The following is a 16883-nucleotide window of genomic DNA, read 5'->3' as shown; positions in this document are numbered from 1 at the left end:
ACTCTCTGACCACTTAAATTTAAATATGCTGAAAGGTTATGAAGGATCTTTTGCCTGACAATAAACTCCCTACCCCAGCTTTAAGTGATCCTAACAATTACCTGTATACCCAAAATCTGATTAAATCTCGTTAGTACACTTCTGCAACTCTAAGTAGTCTCCAACAAAGGCACAATTAACCCCTGTTTAACATTTACTGAAATCTACAGTGCCCAGCTATTTAAGAAATGTATGAAGCCTACGAAAAATTTTAATTAAATATTTGTGATCTGTTGTTGATAATATATGTTTTCAAGAAAGGAGTGAAAAGTCAGTGGGCTAAGTATTGGTGATGGTTTGCTGACAGAAAGACAGACATGGAATAACTCCACCATTATCTTTTGAAATATTTCTGATAAGAAAATGAGATTGCTACAACATCAATCTGAGAGATCCTTTCCAGGAAGTCCCAGTCTAAGGATTAGGTCTGATAATGGTACTAAAGTCATACATCAGAAAAACATCAACCACAAAACTTCTCCAACTCTTTTATTTCATTTGATTTCATCTTATCTCTATTTTAGGGCCGATGCAGTACGTTGTCATAGCAACTTGTCCACACGGAGGACCTGTCACGTGTACGTTTCTAGAAAAACACAATTTCCCAGGAAGCCTTGCAAATAGAACAACAAAGATGGCGATTCAGCTCAGTGTATCTGGACGTGATAAGAATTGTGAGACGTACAACAGATGAGCTAAAGAAGCGACAACCCGCGCGGCACTGCAGAAAATTATCCACTGCAGTGAAACTACATCACACCTAACTGTCCACGTTGGTAGACTCACAGACACAATGCCGTCTCCTAAAGCTAAAAACCCGGGTCGCAGCGGCGGAAGCCCGGTGCTCGGCAGCTCCAACGGCCGCTACGACTTCATGTCTCTGACGAAGCCGCTGAACCGCTCCTCTCCGCCGCACCTGCTCCAGCGGCAGGGCTCCGACCCGACAACCGCCCGCCTCCGAGCCTCCGAGAGCCCCACTCGGCGCCGGGGCTCCAGCTCCTCCACGGGCTCGGCGAGCGGCCAGGGGCTGTCCGAAGAGGACGGCATACGGCTCAACCCTTCCTTCATCCGCGTAGCGCTCAGCTCGCTGCTCGCCATCGACCTGTGGCTGTCCAAGCGGCTGGGGGTGTGTGCCTGCGAGGACTCCTCCTGGGGCAGCGTGCGTCCTCTTATGAAACTGATAGAGATATCGGGACATGGCATACCCTGGCTGGCTGGTACCGCCTACTGCCTGTACAAGAGTGACAGTGCTGCAGGACAAGAAGTCATGCTCAACCTCCTCATGGGTAAAACACTCTGCCATTGTCTTCCTACATGTGTTGTCTTTCGCTTAGACACAGAAATCTTAACTTGTGTCTATGCAGACGTGTTTCTGGGCTGAGGAGCAGTATTTGTGTCACAGTCCCTGTGGTCCTCTCTTGTTCTCATCTGTCATGCGCAGCTTCTCTGTCAGAGCTCACCGGTGGTCCCACCTCCCATGGCAATTCATGTTATTATGTTTCTGACCCATTTTACATTTTCCTCCACCACAGCTGGCAGGTTCTCACCTGTAGATCTGTTGTTCATTGAGGCCTTCCTCTATCTGTTTTCTGTGCCCTCCACAGTTTTAGTTGTAACCTACATGTTATCTCCTCTAATACAGTATGTCTCTTTACATACTTACAGCTTACAGCAACTTACATAACTTTTAATTTGAAAAGAGTACAGTATGTGCAACAGTTGAGAACTGGTACCCTACCACTGGCAATTGAGGCAGGCAAATATAAAGGTATCCCTGAAGAGCAGCGTACATGTGTTCTTTGTGATCTTAGTGTTGCTGAGAATGGATTTTTATTTCCTGTTTCACAGTATACAGTGATTTAAGGAACCATCTGTTTGAAAAAAATCAGTTGAAAGTCCTTTTCTGGAGGTGATATGTTGCGTTGGCTCTTTAATGACTTTTGTCTTGGCAGGATAATTAGAAATTGCATGGCAGTTAAGACAGAGGACATTGTGTCCAACATTATAAGATGTTTCTGTCATGTATATTGACTGTTTTGAAATGTTCCTTTTTTTGAATTTGTGGAATTGTTATTGATTAGTCATTTGGCCATCCTTGTTGTTCTTGCTTAGTGTCTTGTAAGCCCATGTGGGTTGGGCACCATATGGTAGAGGACACTGAAATAAATAAAAATCAGTCAGTCAAAATACAGCTTACACTGCAGAGAAGTGATAAGGGGAAGGCTCCTGATTTAGCGAAATGTTGCCTAAACATGCAAAGTTTTATGTTGTGTGAAGCGTAGAACAAAGTACCATTTGTGTCCTAAAGTCAAGTCAAATTTTAATTTTTATTGGCCAATATCACAAATCACAATTTGCCTCAGGGGGCTGTACAATCTGTACAGTGTAAGACACCCCCTGTCCTATGGACAGGAACACCCCCACCACCAACTTCAGGTGTTGCCAGTGGGACCTCAACCATACAACCTCCTCTCCCACCATGGAAGAAGAAGAGGATAGTGTGTGTCCTGTGCTGTGACTTCTCTGTACCTAAGAGGATCCTATAAGAGGATAGAGTACGGTCATCTGCTCAGGGTTTCCCCCAGCAAGGTTGTTTGGTCCAGTGGCAAGTATCTTTTGATGCGGGGGTGGCGACTGTGTTTTTGTTGCAAGGGTGTTTTTTTTACAGGGGACCAGCCAGACTGATGACAATATAAGGGTAGGGCCCTATAGTTTCTATTATAACATAATCACAGATAGAATTGTAGAATTGAGACTTTAAAAAAGCCATAACACAGAAGAACACCAGAAGGAGACAGACTTTGCTTCTCTATAATGCATTTATGTTTTAACTAACACATGTTGCTGGTGAGCTTTCCAACCATTATCTCTCTGTTTCCAAGATGCTTCACTGTAACTAAAAATACCTCCCCTGAAAATAAAATTCCCTGATGCTTAGTCCCAGTGGGGAGGGGGTCAACCCAGGCACAGAGGGCCACCAGGCTTGCAATACACTGGGTAAAATAGCTGCAGCTGTAGCCTCCTCCAAACATTCATGAGTCTATCTGTCTGTATACAATGATGAAAAGTGTGGTTAGGCGAGAGAAATTACTTTATGTTAGAGGAAGAGTAAATGTGTGTCTCCCCCCTTTACACTATGTGTTCAGTGCCACAGTGTTTGAGAGTGTTCACATTATGTTCCCAGATATGTTCTTAATGGTCTGCTAAAACAAGCCCACAAATTGCACTTTACTGTGTGTACTTCATGTTGGTTTACCTCATGAACCTTTGTCTTGTTTTTCCTGTTTGTGTAATAACTGAAGAGACAGATGGCATTTCAGTATGAGGCAGGTAGAGGCAAGTCAGTCTTTATATAGTACTGTATGTGCCCATTTCTCAGGTTAGAGAAACTGGGAAGAACACTTTCTGCATCCGTCTGTGGTTTGTTGACAGCTGGAATGCGTGGCAATATTAGGTAGCACTGAAACTATCATTAGGCTTAATATATGGCACTTTTTTTAAAAGTCATGTTATAAGCAGGAATTTTCCAAGGGTACATGAAGGTTAATCATATTGGATAAAGACTTTGATTTAGCACCAAACATCTTTCAGTGGTCATTTAATATTTACTAGTGACCACCTGATCTTATACAATAAGTCACAGCCTCTGGTCCTCTGCATGAAGATAGAGCCGTTTAAGCATCAGAAGATGTATTTAAATGCACTGATACCAAGGCTGCAGTTACATTTCTGAGCCAGTCTCCCACTCTAGTTACAGCAATGGTTATTTGACTATTGAGTTATCAATAATGAATCAAATATATGTACTGTTGCATAGTCATTTTGCTGAAATCCTTTCATCGAACTCCCAGCAGCGATGGCTCAGTGCCACCTGACTGCTTCATTAATTTTTCAGCACTGCAGCCCTGGAAGCAACTGAACTGTTCATTAAAAAAATCTTTTTTTATATATGCTCAATGCAATGACACAACATAAAAAAAAAGTCCACTAGGCTTAAACAAAGATCAGCAACTGATGTTTTTAAATATCAGCTGCAGTTTTCCTCTAGATATGATCATCAGCTCTGTATCCAGTTGTTCATATTTCTTCATGGTAAAAGGCTGCCACAGTTAGTTATCTATGCCTGAGTATTTAATAGATACGGTTTTAAATAAAGTGATAAAGATTTGCTCATTATTTAAATCTAAAACAGTGCTATCATTAATATTATTAGTAACATCTTAGTAATCTGCTTTTCCTACTAAAAAGGTTTATAACAGGGCCCTGAAAATAACATGTAAATGGAGTGTAGGCCAGCTTGCTTCAACCATAGATTATATATTAAAAAGGCATTCAACCTATTTAATATACAGTCTGTGTCTCCAACTCACTATTTTGACTGCAGTACTCATTTCTGAATGCTAGGGACTTAGATATTTCATCTTTGGTGTACTGGCTAACAATGAAAAAGACCAGCTAGCATATGCTCTGAGCAGTGCATGAGTAATAGCATGATTTTGTGTCTGTCATGGTGTCAGTCTACCACCAGATGGTGCTAAACAACAAATTCTCAAATCATAAATCTGGTTATAATGTGTTCTGTATGTATCAGTTGGCTAATCATGGACATCAATAGAGCTGAACAATATTCCAAAAAATGTGTTGGGAATATTTTGACAGATATGATGACAAGTCACAATTTTAGTGGGAATGATTATTTTTGCATTTTATTTTCAGTGAAAAAAATACAAATAAATGTTGATGTGATTTTTGCTGGTGTCTAAAACAGGCATGTTTCTTTACATCTGAATATGATTTATAGGCCTGACATCTCTGAAGCACCGCAATGCTTCATTTACAATGGTATGTTGTGACACATTTTCCTTTCATCAAAAACTTGAAGCTCCTGGAATTTGGATATTGCACTTGACCTTATTGCGATTTCACTAATATTTAGATAAACTGCTCAGCCCTACGTGTAAATACCATGGCAAACATCAGGCTGTGTAAATCTGCTGCATCATAGGAGAGACATGTATCATCACAATAAAGGAAACTAAACTGTTCAGTGACATCATTTTGTTTACAAATCTCTTTCTGTTGTTGTGATGCAAGTCTGTGCCAAGGCTGCAAATATAACTGCTGTTCCGTTTATTGTCTCTTAACGTCTCTAAATAATTCAAGTGTCTCATATCTGTTTGCCATTGGCTTTTGCATTAATGTGATTACATTACAGTAGAACTCATCTCCTTCTTCCTCTCCCCTTCATCCCCTCCAGGCCTGCTGTTGGACCTGGTTCTGGTCGCCATTGTTAAGGCAGTAGTGCGTCGGCGTCGGCCAGCACACAACCGTATGGACATGTTTGCCACCTTTTCCGTGGACCGCTACTCCTTTCCTTCAGGCCACGCTACCCGTGCCGCCATGTGTGGGAGGTTCCTGCTTGCTCACCTGGTGCTGGCCGCCCCACTGAGGGTCCTCGTCCTGCTGTGGGCCGGCCTGGTGGGGCTGAGTCGGGTGCTGCTGGGAAGACACAACGTGACTGACGTGATGTTTGGGTTCTGGATGGGCTACTGCCAGTATAACGTAGTGGAGATGCTGTGGCTCTCACCTCAAACCCTGCAAGGGCTGCTGGGGCAGTTAGTTTAATATTAAGGACTGAGGGAGAAGGAGATGTGGCTGGTGGTTTAAAACTTGTAAGAGAGCCTGCACACTTTTTGTCTTGTAGAGCGATATACAAGAGAAATTGTCTTTTGTCCAGAGAAGAGAGGTTTATCAAACACAGTTTTGTTCTGCTGATTTCTGACACCGAGATTCAAAAGCCCACTTTCAGCCCTCGCTTTAAGGTTGCAATGAGTATCATGCCTGTAATAAATAGTACAATCACTTACAGGTAATAGAGTAGAATTATAGTTGTAATATCAGATATGTATGAACTTTGTATTTCAACAATTGCTTTTTTAATTTTTAAAATGTTTCTCCTTATAGAGTGCTCCAGGAGTGAATCCTAAAATCCAAAAGTGAGTTCCTGTTCCCTCGTCACAAAGTCAGAGGGTTTTTTGAATGAGTTTTTCATTATTTGTCTGAAATAAGGTCTGTGGTTAATACAAGCTTGAGAGCTTTTCACATTTTGTTCCACTAGATTAAATACGTATGTAAACTCCATTTGATAATTTTGATGCTTTTATGTGTCTTAAAAAAGGCAGTTGATTACAAGTGGCTGAAAGAGACTACAGCGGTTGTTGTGGAAATTTAATGTCATCACAAGACACTTAGTGGTGGTGAGATTGACTTGTGACAGTGGAGTACTTTGTGTATTGCCTAAAGGTAGCTTTTTACACCTGGTGATTGCATTTACGCATCATAAATCATGAAAGTGGGGTTCTTTTGTGAAGATTATCTTGCAAAATGGAACATGTAAGCATTGTAAACTTATTTTCTGCATTAATCCAAAATCAAATCGAAAAATCCTATTTGCTTTTTGTGGAAGGAACCACAAAAAGCCAATTCCTGCAGCACTCTATACAGGGAAAACAACATTTAGCTGACTTGTGAGTCTTATTAGTCTTATTAGTTATTTTTCTCATGATTTATTAAGATTCAGAAGCCCTCTTCTCTAGACATTGACAGTTTCATAGGGTGTAACAAGACTGAAGACTGACATACTCTACAAGACATTTAAGATGAAGAAGGAAAGCTGCATATTTAATGGGCTTTAGTCTTGTAGGATGGTGCATACAATATCTTCACATCTTCACTGTAAAGTAATGGACCATCCATTCCCCAAAAATAAGCAAACTGAAGAACAATAGCCCAGATTTGGTTGGTTGATGGCAGAGGACTCACAGAGTTGCTGTTTTACTGGGGAAAATGGAAGACTATAAATTCTGAAACATGGAAAGGTCTTTTCAGTCACTTTCACCTCCTGTTAGAAGTTAAACAAAGAGCTTTATTTGGAAGGAAGGGCAAAAAGTATAGTTGTAGTCACAGAGAGCAGCACGTCTTTTTACCTTGTCATCTCTTTTATCTGACAAAACTGTTTTTGTTTACTCAAAACAACACAAAATGTTAAAGAATATGACAAGTCTGAGTTTAATTTAGCTTTTGACCAGGGCAGCACATTTAATCATAATATTATTAGAACTCAGTTTGGCCAAGTGCAATATCCAAATCACAGAAGCTGCAATCTTTTGACAAGGGTAAAATGTGTGACAAAACAACATCATTTGTTTGGTACAGACCCCAACAAATGTCACATCTGCATGTTTTAATAGTTTTATCAATGAAAATGAAAACTGTAATGAAAAAATGATCATCCCCACCAATTGTGAATCATATCACAATAACAATATATGTCAAAATAATTGCAATATGATTCTTTTTTTTCCATATTGTGTAGCTTTTCTAGTACAGACTAAGCTTTTTTGTGGTGTGTGACATAAGCAAATTTGACACTAGCTGAAAACTTAGATTATTCCATCTTTTGATGAGGTTTTTGGCAGTGTGTCACTGATCATAACGCCTTTATAAAATGGAACAAGGTGTAGCTGAGCTCTACCTGCAGCTCAAGGGATGGACACATAGTATTCATTGTGGTAGCAGAATGCACCAGATTTTAAAATGGTTTTCTGTCACTTAAAATCTTGTTCACAAAAACGACAGATTACGAGAGTTATGCACTGTGAAATTTTTCCTAAAGACACTGGCATTGTACTCTATTTTTTTTTTCCCTCCAACCATGTTGTCCTAGTGTGCCTCCAGGTTCATGGATCAGTGATCAGATTAGAAAGCAAAGTTTTGTAATCTGCTACATGACGACAAGAGGGTGCCTTGCAGAAGTTCAAAGCCCTTGACATAGCACCCGTCAATGTGAGTTCTGAGCAACATACTCTCGTGATTCAACTTGGAGACAGTTTTGTCAAATTTTACGTGAACATAAAGAAAATCCTTGCCATAGTATCTCCTCTAATAACTAATGGGATATCACATGGCACTGTGTACGACAAACAATGGTTGGATAGATTTCTCGTGACTTGAATCTTGTTTTTTCATAATGTTTAAAACTTCCAACTAATTCTCAGTTGAAGATTCACAAAGGCAATAACCTGTAAATGCATGAGTGTTGAACTGTTACAGGTCTTCCTGCAGTTCATATCTGATGCTGAATTGACACTTTGACCTACTGAACTCATCTCGAATCTTAATATTTAGGCACATACATGGCCTTGTATGCTTGGGTGCACAGTATGTATGTAGTCTGGCAATTAATTTTGGTGCACATACTCTTTCTCAGAAGCAGCATGGTTGATGATTAATCCATGTCCATGCACTGACCCACTGATTCTGGGTTGAGGCTGAGATCCAACTTTAATATTGAACTTTAAATGGCACCAGTGGTGTAGATGTTGCAACACTGTGACGAAGACTGTTGACTCGTACACAAGCCACTGGGTGACACAGCATGTGAAAAGTTGTGGTTAACTGATGTGACTGTCATGCTCTGAAAAGCAAATTGACTTTTTTGGGAAAGGATGATGTGTCATTCATGCAACAATTTTGCTTATTTGCATTTAGTTATGAAATATGACGGTTAACCTACATAAACATCATCAGCCTTTTTTATTTTTCAGTTCAAGTTAAGTGGAAGTTGAAGGACATTTTCTCATCTGATTTATTTTTTTTTAATCATCAGATACTTAACAAAAATTGTACCTGTTGAATTGCTTATTTAAAAGGGGTTGTTGGAGTTTTTAATTGGTTAAACAGTGGAAGTTATTGGAAGTTCTTTCCTATGAAGAGCCAAAAATTAATCTTGATGGAGGGCCGTGGGACTCAAATAAATACAGATGGTATGTAAAATTATATTACACTAAAATGTGTTATTCAGAATGATTAAAACACTACTCTTTAGTCTTCTTAACAGCAACTGTATTTATTTGCAGGGGAAAACATCCATATGCTTTGTTTTTTCGAGCATTAATTCTGACTGAAAGTGCATAGTGAGAATGAAAGCATGAGCTGGTCAAATGCTATGGCGGACCACAACAAAGGGAACGTGAGCCAAAACTGGCCTGCAGGGCCCAAAATGAGCAGCTCTGTTAAAGAGATTTGTGCCGTGCATGTCTTCCATTCATCCACTACATACACGCAGTTCTCCTCATTGAGGGACTTTTGCTGCTGTGTTGGTGTGCAGGATGTGACCGCTCCATCAGGTTGCACAGCAGCCAGCTCTGTCTCGCTTATTTTACATTTACACACATTTCTTTGCACTGCCAGAAAAAAAACAACTTAAGTAAAGGTGCATTGCATTGTAATGTCTATGTTTGTTGGACTGTTTTAATTTGTTTATTGATTAGGAACACGATCAGATGTAAATGTATGATGTACCAACTATTGTTAAAAATTTCTTTTTGACAGAAAGAATGTTTAGTTTTTGTTCAGTTTTTATAAAAACTGTGCTTTTTTGACTGTGAGCTACTTAACGTGGCTTGTGCCAGTTGGTCCAAAGCAGATCCAGATATCTGGTATGAACCAACATGAGTGTACCCAACTGTTCCCTGGTACACTGGTGCCCCTCTGTAGACTGTTTCATTGACCTCTTACATGCTGTGTCCTCTCTGCAATAATTGCCCAACGATCTTCCCAGTGTGAGCGATAAGACGACCACTGAACTGAGGTGGTAGCTTCCATCCTTTTTCTTGCCGTCGCAAATCTAAATATGCTGGACAGTGAACTTTGTGACCAAATGATTTTTATGATTGATTTTTTGTGTTGCTTTACATCAGTATGTTGATGCAGAAGCCTAAGAAAAATATATTGATCGCAGTGATTAACAGATTCGATTTTGCACATTCCACATTTCATCTGTTTACCTTCAGGTTGAGAAAGACCACCTTAAAGAAAGATGCATTTTGTGTTTTTTTTCAGCAAATGTTACCTCTGTTCTTGCACATTATCAATGAGGCCAGCTCCACTATATTTCACTGCACTCTGTTTTGCCTGCTAAATACTATAAATTATAGAGTGTGTTTCCTGTATAGACCTTATTCTTAATGTGTGTATATATAAATAATTGCCTGTATGGTCATGTGATTACACTGTGTCATGTTCAGTGGATGTGAGTGTGCTGTTCCACATTCCCTGAGGGGTTATTCCTGAATGATTTGATTGTAATGATTTTTAAATAAACAGGGAACAAATCTGAAACTGTCTCATCTCATGATAGTCAGACCGACAGAAGCAACGTGTACAATCACATTACTTGATTACTCGCCAGCACTGGTCCAAATATCATTGATTGAACTCTGAGGGCACAAATTGAACTTTAGTCAAAGTTAAACCCTTTGCATTTACGTAAATTCGATTCAACTTGATAGTGACTTTTTTGGGGGAGGATGATAGAGAAAAGAAGGTCACCATGTCAGTATAAAAGTTGGTGCTCAGGTGCTGCTCGTCCCACTTGAAAGGCACAAAAAACCAACACACAGGAATCAAGGTAAGAAGGAGAGCTGATACACTTGTTGGTGTGTTATATTTTATTGCAGTTAGTGGGTAATATTGTGAGATGAGTGATCTGGACTATTCAAGTGCAAGAAGTTTAACTGCACCATGAGTAGTTAATTGCAGACAGGCTGATTTCCACATTTGGCATAACCAATACAACACTCAACAGTTTAAGTTTGGGGGGGGAAAAAGTTTTCAGCAGAGCTGAAAGTATTGCACAGATTTGGCTTTTTCTGCCAATATCCCCTGGAGTTTCACATTTAATTATTGGCACAAGATTATAAAATAGTGCATCCCAAGTCAAAAAGAAGTGTTTTTAATCGCAAAAAAGTCAGATAGTAATAAATGCTTAATTATGCTAAAACGTGATGAAATATAGATATAGCATATATATATATAAAGCATATAATTTGTAATATTTAAGTGTATTTACCCAGAACACTAAACAATTCAGTTCTTGCAGTACTATTTAGTTTTACTTTGAGTAAGTACATTGACAAATAATTCAACTTTTAGGCTGGGGTAAATATATTTCTATCATTACATATTTATATCTTTATATATTTTTTGCCTCAATGTGTGTTTGAGCATGCTTTTGAGAAGCATGATTTTTAACTCATATTTTTAACAATATTCTAATATACTTTTATTAAATCATAAGAATTCATTTAAACTTTAATACAGTGCAGGTAGAATTCATGCAAATACACTTTGATGATTCATTCTAAACATAATTGTGTCAACTGTGTTTTAATGTAGTAATAAATTGTTTTTACTGCTTGGTTGTTGTAAAGCTTACATAATTAACACAAGTGTAGTTGTAGAAAAATTATTATTTTGAACAGGAAAATATTTTTTTCAAAACTTACTCAGTCTAACACTGCTTTTCACAAGTGTTATTAACATTTAACCATCACTGGTGCATTTCTGACAATATCACACTCAATGGAAGGAGTTACAAGCAATCTGAGCACTAAAAACTTGTAATCTGGTGTACTTATTACTTATTACAGCAGGTACATTTTCAGTTGAGCATATTTTATTTGCTTGAAACATTTTCCCAAAAAAATAATTATGATACCATGATATTAAATTATTAATTTAAAATTTAAAAAATTAATGTAACATTTTCCAAATCCCTCTCAGTCTCTTGCAGGACAATTACCATCATGCATTTCAGTCCCTTTCCATATTATTTTGCAGAGCTCTGTTGTGCATGATCTTCTTTAAAGTCAATCTTAGAACATTTTGTCTTGTAAGACTGTGCATGCACTGCGTGAACAGTGTTGGACTCGGTCACCTTATGAATAAAGCTCAAACAACTTTTAAGGTCAGAGTCTTCTAGACTTGGAAAGCTCCTTCATCAAAACACAGCTCATTGGTGCATTACAACCTAGATAGTTAAAGAGCAACTTCAAAGTCTTTTTTTTAAACTAAATATTACTTTTCATTTCCTGAAAATGGTCATAGCTGGATTTAATATGTTTAACTAGATATGAGGGCTGAAAATGAGATGAAAAGGTATCTCTCTTCAGCAACGCTCATAAACCCCTTTTTGTCCCCACCCATCATGTCAGGCTCAACAGGTGATGGTATTGAGGCTGAATGGCTCTATTTTCTCTTTTCATTAGTTTTACATTACATTTCACCATTTTTCATGATGCCGAATTATTGAGTTTACAGAGTAACTTCACCCCCAGGTCTGAGCCTAACATCACCCGCTGCATAATTTTGAAAAATGCAACATAAGTGGACAAAGGAGCTGCAGGGAGGGGGTGGGGCTTCAGTGAGGTGGGCGACCCACATCAAAATCCTTTCATATAAATGTCACGACGTGAACTGGTCCCAAACAGTTGACTCTTTGTCAGGATTGGCCTGCAAAGTTCAAGATCTTTTAAAATAGTGTCAATATTAACACGATCATAGATGTGTTTCATCACATCGCTATCAAGAGAAAGGTCCACAGTGGGATGTTCCAGCAGGAACATTAGTGCTGAAGATATCTTTAGAAGTTACACACATATATTACACATGCAGATATCAGCCTAATTAAATCTGATGACAGTAATGAGTAAAAAATAATAATTTTCCTTTCCCTTTGCTTCATGCAGCTCCATCATGGTGCACAGAGTAGCAGTGATCGGGGCAGGCCCCTCAGGTCTGACCAGCATGAAGGCTTGTCTGGATGAGGGCATGGTGCCAACCTGCTTTGAAAGCAGCGATGACATGGGCGGACTTTGGAAGTTCAAGGCAGGTCAACACTCCAGGAAATGTGCTGACAAAGATTTTATGTTTATCCCCCCAGGCGATTCGTGTGAAACTGCCAATCTTACCACTATTTTTCTTTTCCTATGCTTTCTGTCATTTGAAACCTCTTCTCTGCAGGAAGTGTCCGAGCCCAACAGGGCCAGTATCTACCGTTCACTCACCATCAATATCTCCAAGGAGATGATGTGCTACAGTGACTTCCCCATCCCTGCTGATTACCCCAACTACATGCATCACTCTAAAATCCTGAAATACTTCAGGATGTATGCAGAACATTTCAAACTCCTGCAACACATACGCTTCCAGGTAACAACATCTACATGAGCAGAAAGGAACATGTGATTCATTCGATATATATCCCTGCAGATTTTAACAATAAACTAATTTACTGTATTTCTTGTATATAATTTAGACCACAGTGAAGAGTGTCAGACAGAGACCAGACTATTCTCGCACTGGTCAATGGGAAGTGGTGACTGAGAACAGAGATGGACTGGAGGAGAGACATGTCTTTGATGCAGTAATCTGCTGCTCAGGTCACTACACCTACCCTAACCTGCCACTCAGAGATTTCCCAGGTAAAGACACGTTTCACGTACAGCTTGCCCAAACTGATTTTTAGACCCTAAGCTGAAACCATGGTGACATTTCTGAAAGATATAGTAACCAGCTGCAACATTGGTTTCACACTGTGAAAAAATATGGTCCTGGAGACACTTGCTGTAGCGGGAACTACCACAGAAACAGCTTTTAGTATTTTTTCAGGTGTTTTTATGTCTGTCCTTGAAGAGATTTTGTCAATGCAGTAGTGTCACAACCATGCAAGATGTAGTCACAAAGGTTTATAGCTGAGATCAAAATGAAAGCTGAGTTTGAAGATGAGTGTGGTCTGACCCAGGATTACTTAGTACCCATTTATTAATGTAGTAATGACTACTGAGTACTTAAGGATTGGAATATCAATATGTTGACTGGTGTTGCAGCTGGTGTGATCCCATCACAAGATGGTATCTACTTTTTTTTTGCTCTTAACACAAGAGTAACGTAATTTATGAATGCATAATTCTGCTGTATTGTAGGAATTGAGACATTTGAAGGGAAATACTTCCACAGCTGGGACTACAAGGGGCCTGAAGACATGCACGGGAAAAGGGTGGTGGTCATCGGCATCGGTAACTCAGGAGGTGACATTGCTGTGGAGGGCAGCAGAGTGGCAGAGCAGGTTGGAAAGTCTTTACTGATTGCTCTTGTCTTCCTTTGATATAAGACATTGACTCAAGATAATTCATTCGTTAATGTCTGTCTCTTGCTCTTGTTCTGAAGGTCTACATGAGCACTCGTCGGGGTGCCTGGGTCATCCGTCAGGTTTCTGACAATGGCCTGCCAGTGGACATGAAGTACAACACGCGCTTTGTCCACATCTTGTTCCAGCTGTTGCCAATCAACATTCTCAACTGGATCGGTGAGAAGAAACTCAACGCCATGTATGACCACACGATGTATGCCCTCAAACCCACGCACAGGTAGGTGGTGTTAGAACCAAACAGATCATTTCTGTGCATAAAGCCTGACCTCCTCCTGTGGTTGTTGAAATGTGGAGACAATAACGTCAACCACATTTAAGCTTTATAGCATAATCAATAAAAAACGTGTTGAATCTGTGGGTGCATGGTATTTGAGTCATGTTCCCTCTGTCATTATCATCAAAATAACTTATTGTCTCGCTTCTTCTGCTGTCTCATAAGACTCTTCAGTCAGATCCCAGTGATCAACGATGATCTGCCTTTGAAGATTCTGTCTGGGTCGGTCATTATCAAACCAAATGTGAAGGAGATCTGTGGCTCCACCGTGGTGTTTGATGATGGCAGCACCGTGGAGAAGGTTAGAGGACTTTGTTTAAAAGGATTCACTCATACCCTTTATTTATTTCAATCACAATTTAAGCTCATGTCTAACTTATCTCTTCCCCGTTACAGGTGGATATCATTGTGTTCGCCACAGGTTACAACTATGATTTTCCATTCTTGCCAAGTAATGCTATGTACAAGTCAGGGCACCGTGTGGGTCTGTACAAGCACGTTTTCCCTCCCAACCTGGAGCATCCCACTCTGGCTGTTGTCGGTTTCATCCATGCACTTGGAGCCATCATGCCCCAGGCTGAGATGCAGGCCCGCTGGGTCTCACGTGTCTTTAAAGGTGAGGCTGCATGTCCAGTTTATCATCTATTACTGGGTACTTTTCAATGATGTCAGTCTTTTTACCTCTCTCTCCCTTCTGTACTTTTCTCTGCAGGATATAAAAAACTGCCTTCAAACCAGGCCATGATCAAGGCTGTTGAGAACGACAGCAAGGACATGGACAAAAAGTAAAGCTCCCAATGTTTCTTTGCCTGATAATTTGTTGGAAATCTTTCTCTTTTCTGTTCTATCCGCATAGAGTGATAATATTTGATGATGTATGTGAAGTTCTTAGTCATCCAGGTCATATTCTTCTCTAAGAGCTGTGTGAAGGCAAATGGACATTGTTTGAGGTTCTGGAGACTTTTTAACCTCTTATCCAAAAGGCCGGTTAAATTCTAACTGATGAATGGGCAGTTCTTGGCATTTAACCTCTTATGGGGATCCTCAGCTGAAACTCAAGGTGTCAAGAGGTTAAATGCTTGGAACTCCCCATTTATTTAAAGTTTGAAAATGCCTGCTCCTAGAGCTAACTAGTTTGCCATCATGGATTGTTGCTACATGGTGATCTAGTAGGTTAGCTGGACCCCTGTTGAAGACCCATGCATTAATGTGTTTTGGCCACTTGGGGGCATCCACTGACACATTACAACCATATAAAGGTGTGGTTTAGACAGTCCCTGAGGGAAATATCTGGCTATGTCGTAAAATGCTTTCATAACAAACATATTAATTTGATACATTGTTAGAATTAAAGTATTGATTCTTGCAGCTTCAAGGTTTATGTAACTTTTAGTGCTTTTTGGCAGCAATAAATTCATGTTTAGTTAACACAGTCCGGGCAAACAATGCAATATTTTCTATTCATATAACATTTTTATTCTAATATTGAGTCACTGTATTCATGTTAGTGTGAGATTCTTAAGTTCATTTCTGATTTGTCCTCTTCACAGCTACATCGTGTCGAAGTTGACACCCCTGCAGGTGGACTTTGTGTCCTACATGGATGACATAGCTGGAGAGGTTGGAGTGCGGCCAAGTCTCCTGTGGCTCTTCTTCACAGACTATCCACTGTTCAAGAAGGTTCTGTGGGGTCCTGTCACAGCTTACCAGTACCGGCTGATGGGACCAGGGAAATGGGAGGGAGCCCGCAGAGCAATCTTCACCCAGTTTGACCGCATGTACCAGGCCCTAAAAACCAGACAGGTCTGAAATGAACAGTTTCTTTTACGTTCTGCAAGCCTCAATGTATACCTCAGTAACTGAATGTATCAAAAAGATAATTTTTCCCTCCCGTTTCTTCCAGGTGAAGGAGCAGGAGGCCTCCATCACCAGCCGCCTGATGAAATGGAGCCTGACTCTCATGGCTGCAGGAGCTACCGTCTACTACATCCATGAGCGCAACCCCAACACCATCCCCACCCTCCTGTCCAAGATCCGTCCACAAACAATCTAAAATGTGCCCCATCAATCAAAATATGTGGAAAAAAAAACTCTTAAACACACAAAACAAATACCATGTCTGCTGTTTCTAGATTCCTTGAGCAATCTATTTCAGGATACTTCTGTTTGGGTTGTGATTATGGGAATATTAATCGGGGTCACTGTTTGAGCTGCTGAGATACTGTATCTACATATATATTTAATTTATTTAAAGACATATATATGATTTAGGGGAAACGTATTTGAGGTTTAGTGGACTGTTAAAGGTCAAGCACATCTAAACTCACCAGATGCATTTACATCATATTTGACTTGAAGTCACAATGAATGTGGAGTGTTGTTCCTGTGTGAATAAACAAATATCTTAGACCTCTCATCTGAGTGTCATCTTTTGTCAAGCTCTATTAAAACTATAATAACACTTTTTTTGTTGTTTCCTGTTTGAAAACTGGTTACCATTCATTTAGATTGTTTGGG

General features: G+C 39.7%; 2 protein-coding genes across 2 annotated transcripts; both read left to right on the top strand.

Annotated features, from left to right (window-relative positions):
• The first annotated feature begins 484 nt into the window (after nucleotides 1–484).
• plpp6 (phospholipid phosphatase 6) lies at nucleotides 485–5892 on the top strand. Its single transcript, XM_084722808.1, has 2 exons — nucleotides 485–1325; nucleotides 5297–5892. The coding sequence occupies exons 1-2, from the start codon at nucleotides 833–835 to the stop codon at nucleotides 5662–5664; spliced, it is 861 nt and encodes a 286-aa protein (XP_084578934.1). The 5' UTR covers nucleotides 485–832; the 3' UTR covers nucleotides 5665–5892.
• Nucleotides 5893–12629: 6737 nt separating this feature from the next.
• LOC146323710 (flavin-containing monooxygenase 5-like) lies at nucleotides 12630–16782 on the top strand. Its single transcript, XM_084722807.1, has 10 exons — nucleotides 12630–12772; nucleotides 12908–13092; nucleotides 13199–13364; nucleotides 13866–14008; nucleotides 14110–14309; nucleotides 14532–14667; nucleotides 14763–14982; nucleotides 15079–15151; nucleotides 15917–16169; nucleotides 16270–16782. The coding sequence occupies exons 1-10, from the start codon at nucleotides 12637–12639 to the stop codon at nucleotides 16417–16419; spliced, it is 1662 nt and encodes a 553-aa protein (XP_084578933.1). The 5' UTR covers nucleotides 12630–12636; the 3' UTR covers nucleotides 16420–16782.
• Nucleotides 16783–16883: the final 101 nt, after the last annotated feature.

Source organism: Lutjanus erythropterus, chromosome 7 (assembly GCF_056507025.1).
Source record: "Lutjanus erythropterus isolate fLutEry1 chromosome 7, fLutEry1.hap2, whole genome shotgun sequence".
NCBI lineage: Eukaryota > Metazoa > Chordata > Actinopteri > Lutjaniformes > Lutjanidae > Lutjanus > Lutjanus erythropterus.
This window is presented reverse-complemented; position numbering and strand designations above follow the sequence as displayed.

Bases quoted from the DNA above. Each gene is read 5' to 3' on its own strand.
- plpp6 (XM_084722808.1), top strand. From the start codon at position 833: ATGCCGTCTCCTAAAGCTAAAAACCCGGGTCGCAGCGGCGGAAGCCCG. The intron at 1,326-5,296 runs GTAAAACACTCT...CATCCCCTCCAG, and splicing joins CATGCTCAACCTCCTCATGG to GCCTGCTGTTGGACCTGGTT.
- LOC146323710 (XM_084722807.1), top strand. From the start codon at position 12,637: ATGGTGCACAGAGTAGCAGTGATCGGGGCAGGCCCCTCAGGTCTGACC. The intron at 14,009-14,109 runs GTTGGAAAGTCT...CTTGTTCTGAAG, and splicing joins GCAGCAGAGTGGCAGAGCAG to GTCTACATGAGCACTCGTCG. The intron at 14,983-15,078 runs GTGAGGCTGCAT...TTTTCTCTGCAG, and splicing joins GGTCTCACGTGTCTTTAAAG to GATATAAAAAACTGCCTTCA.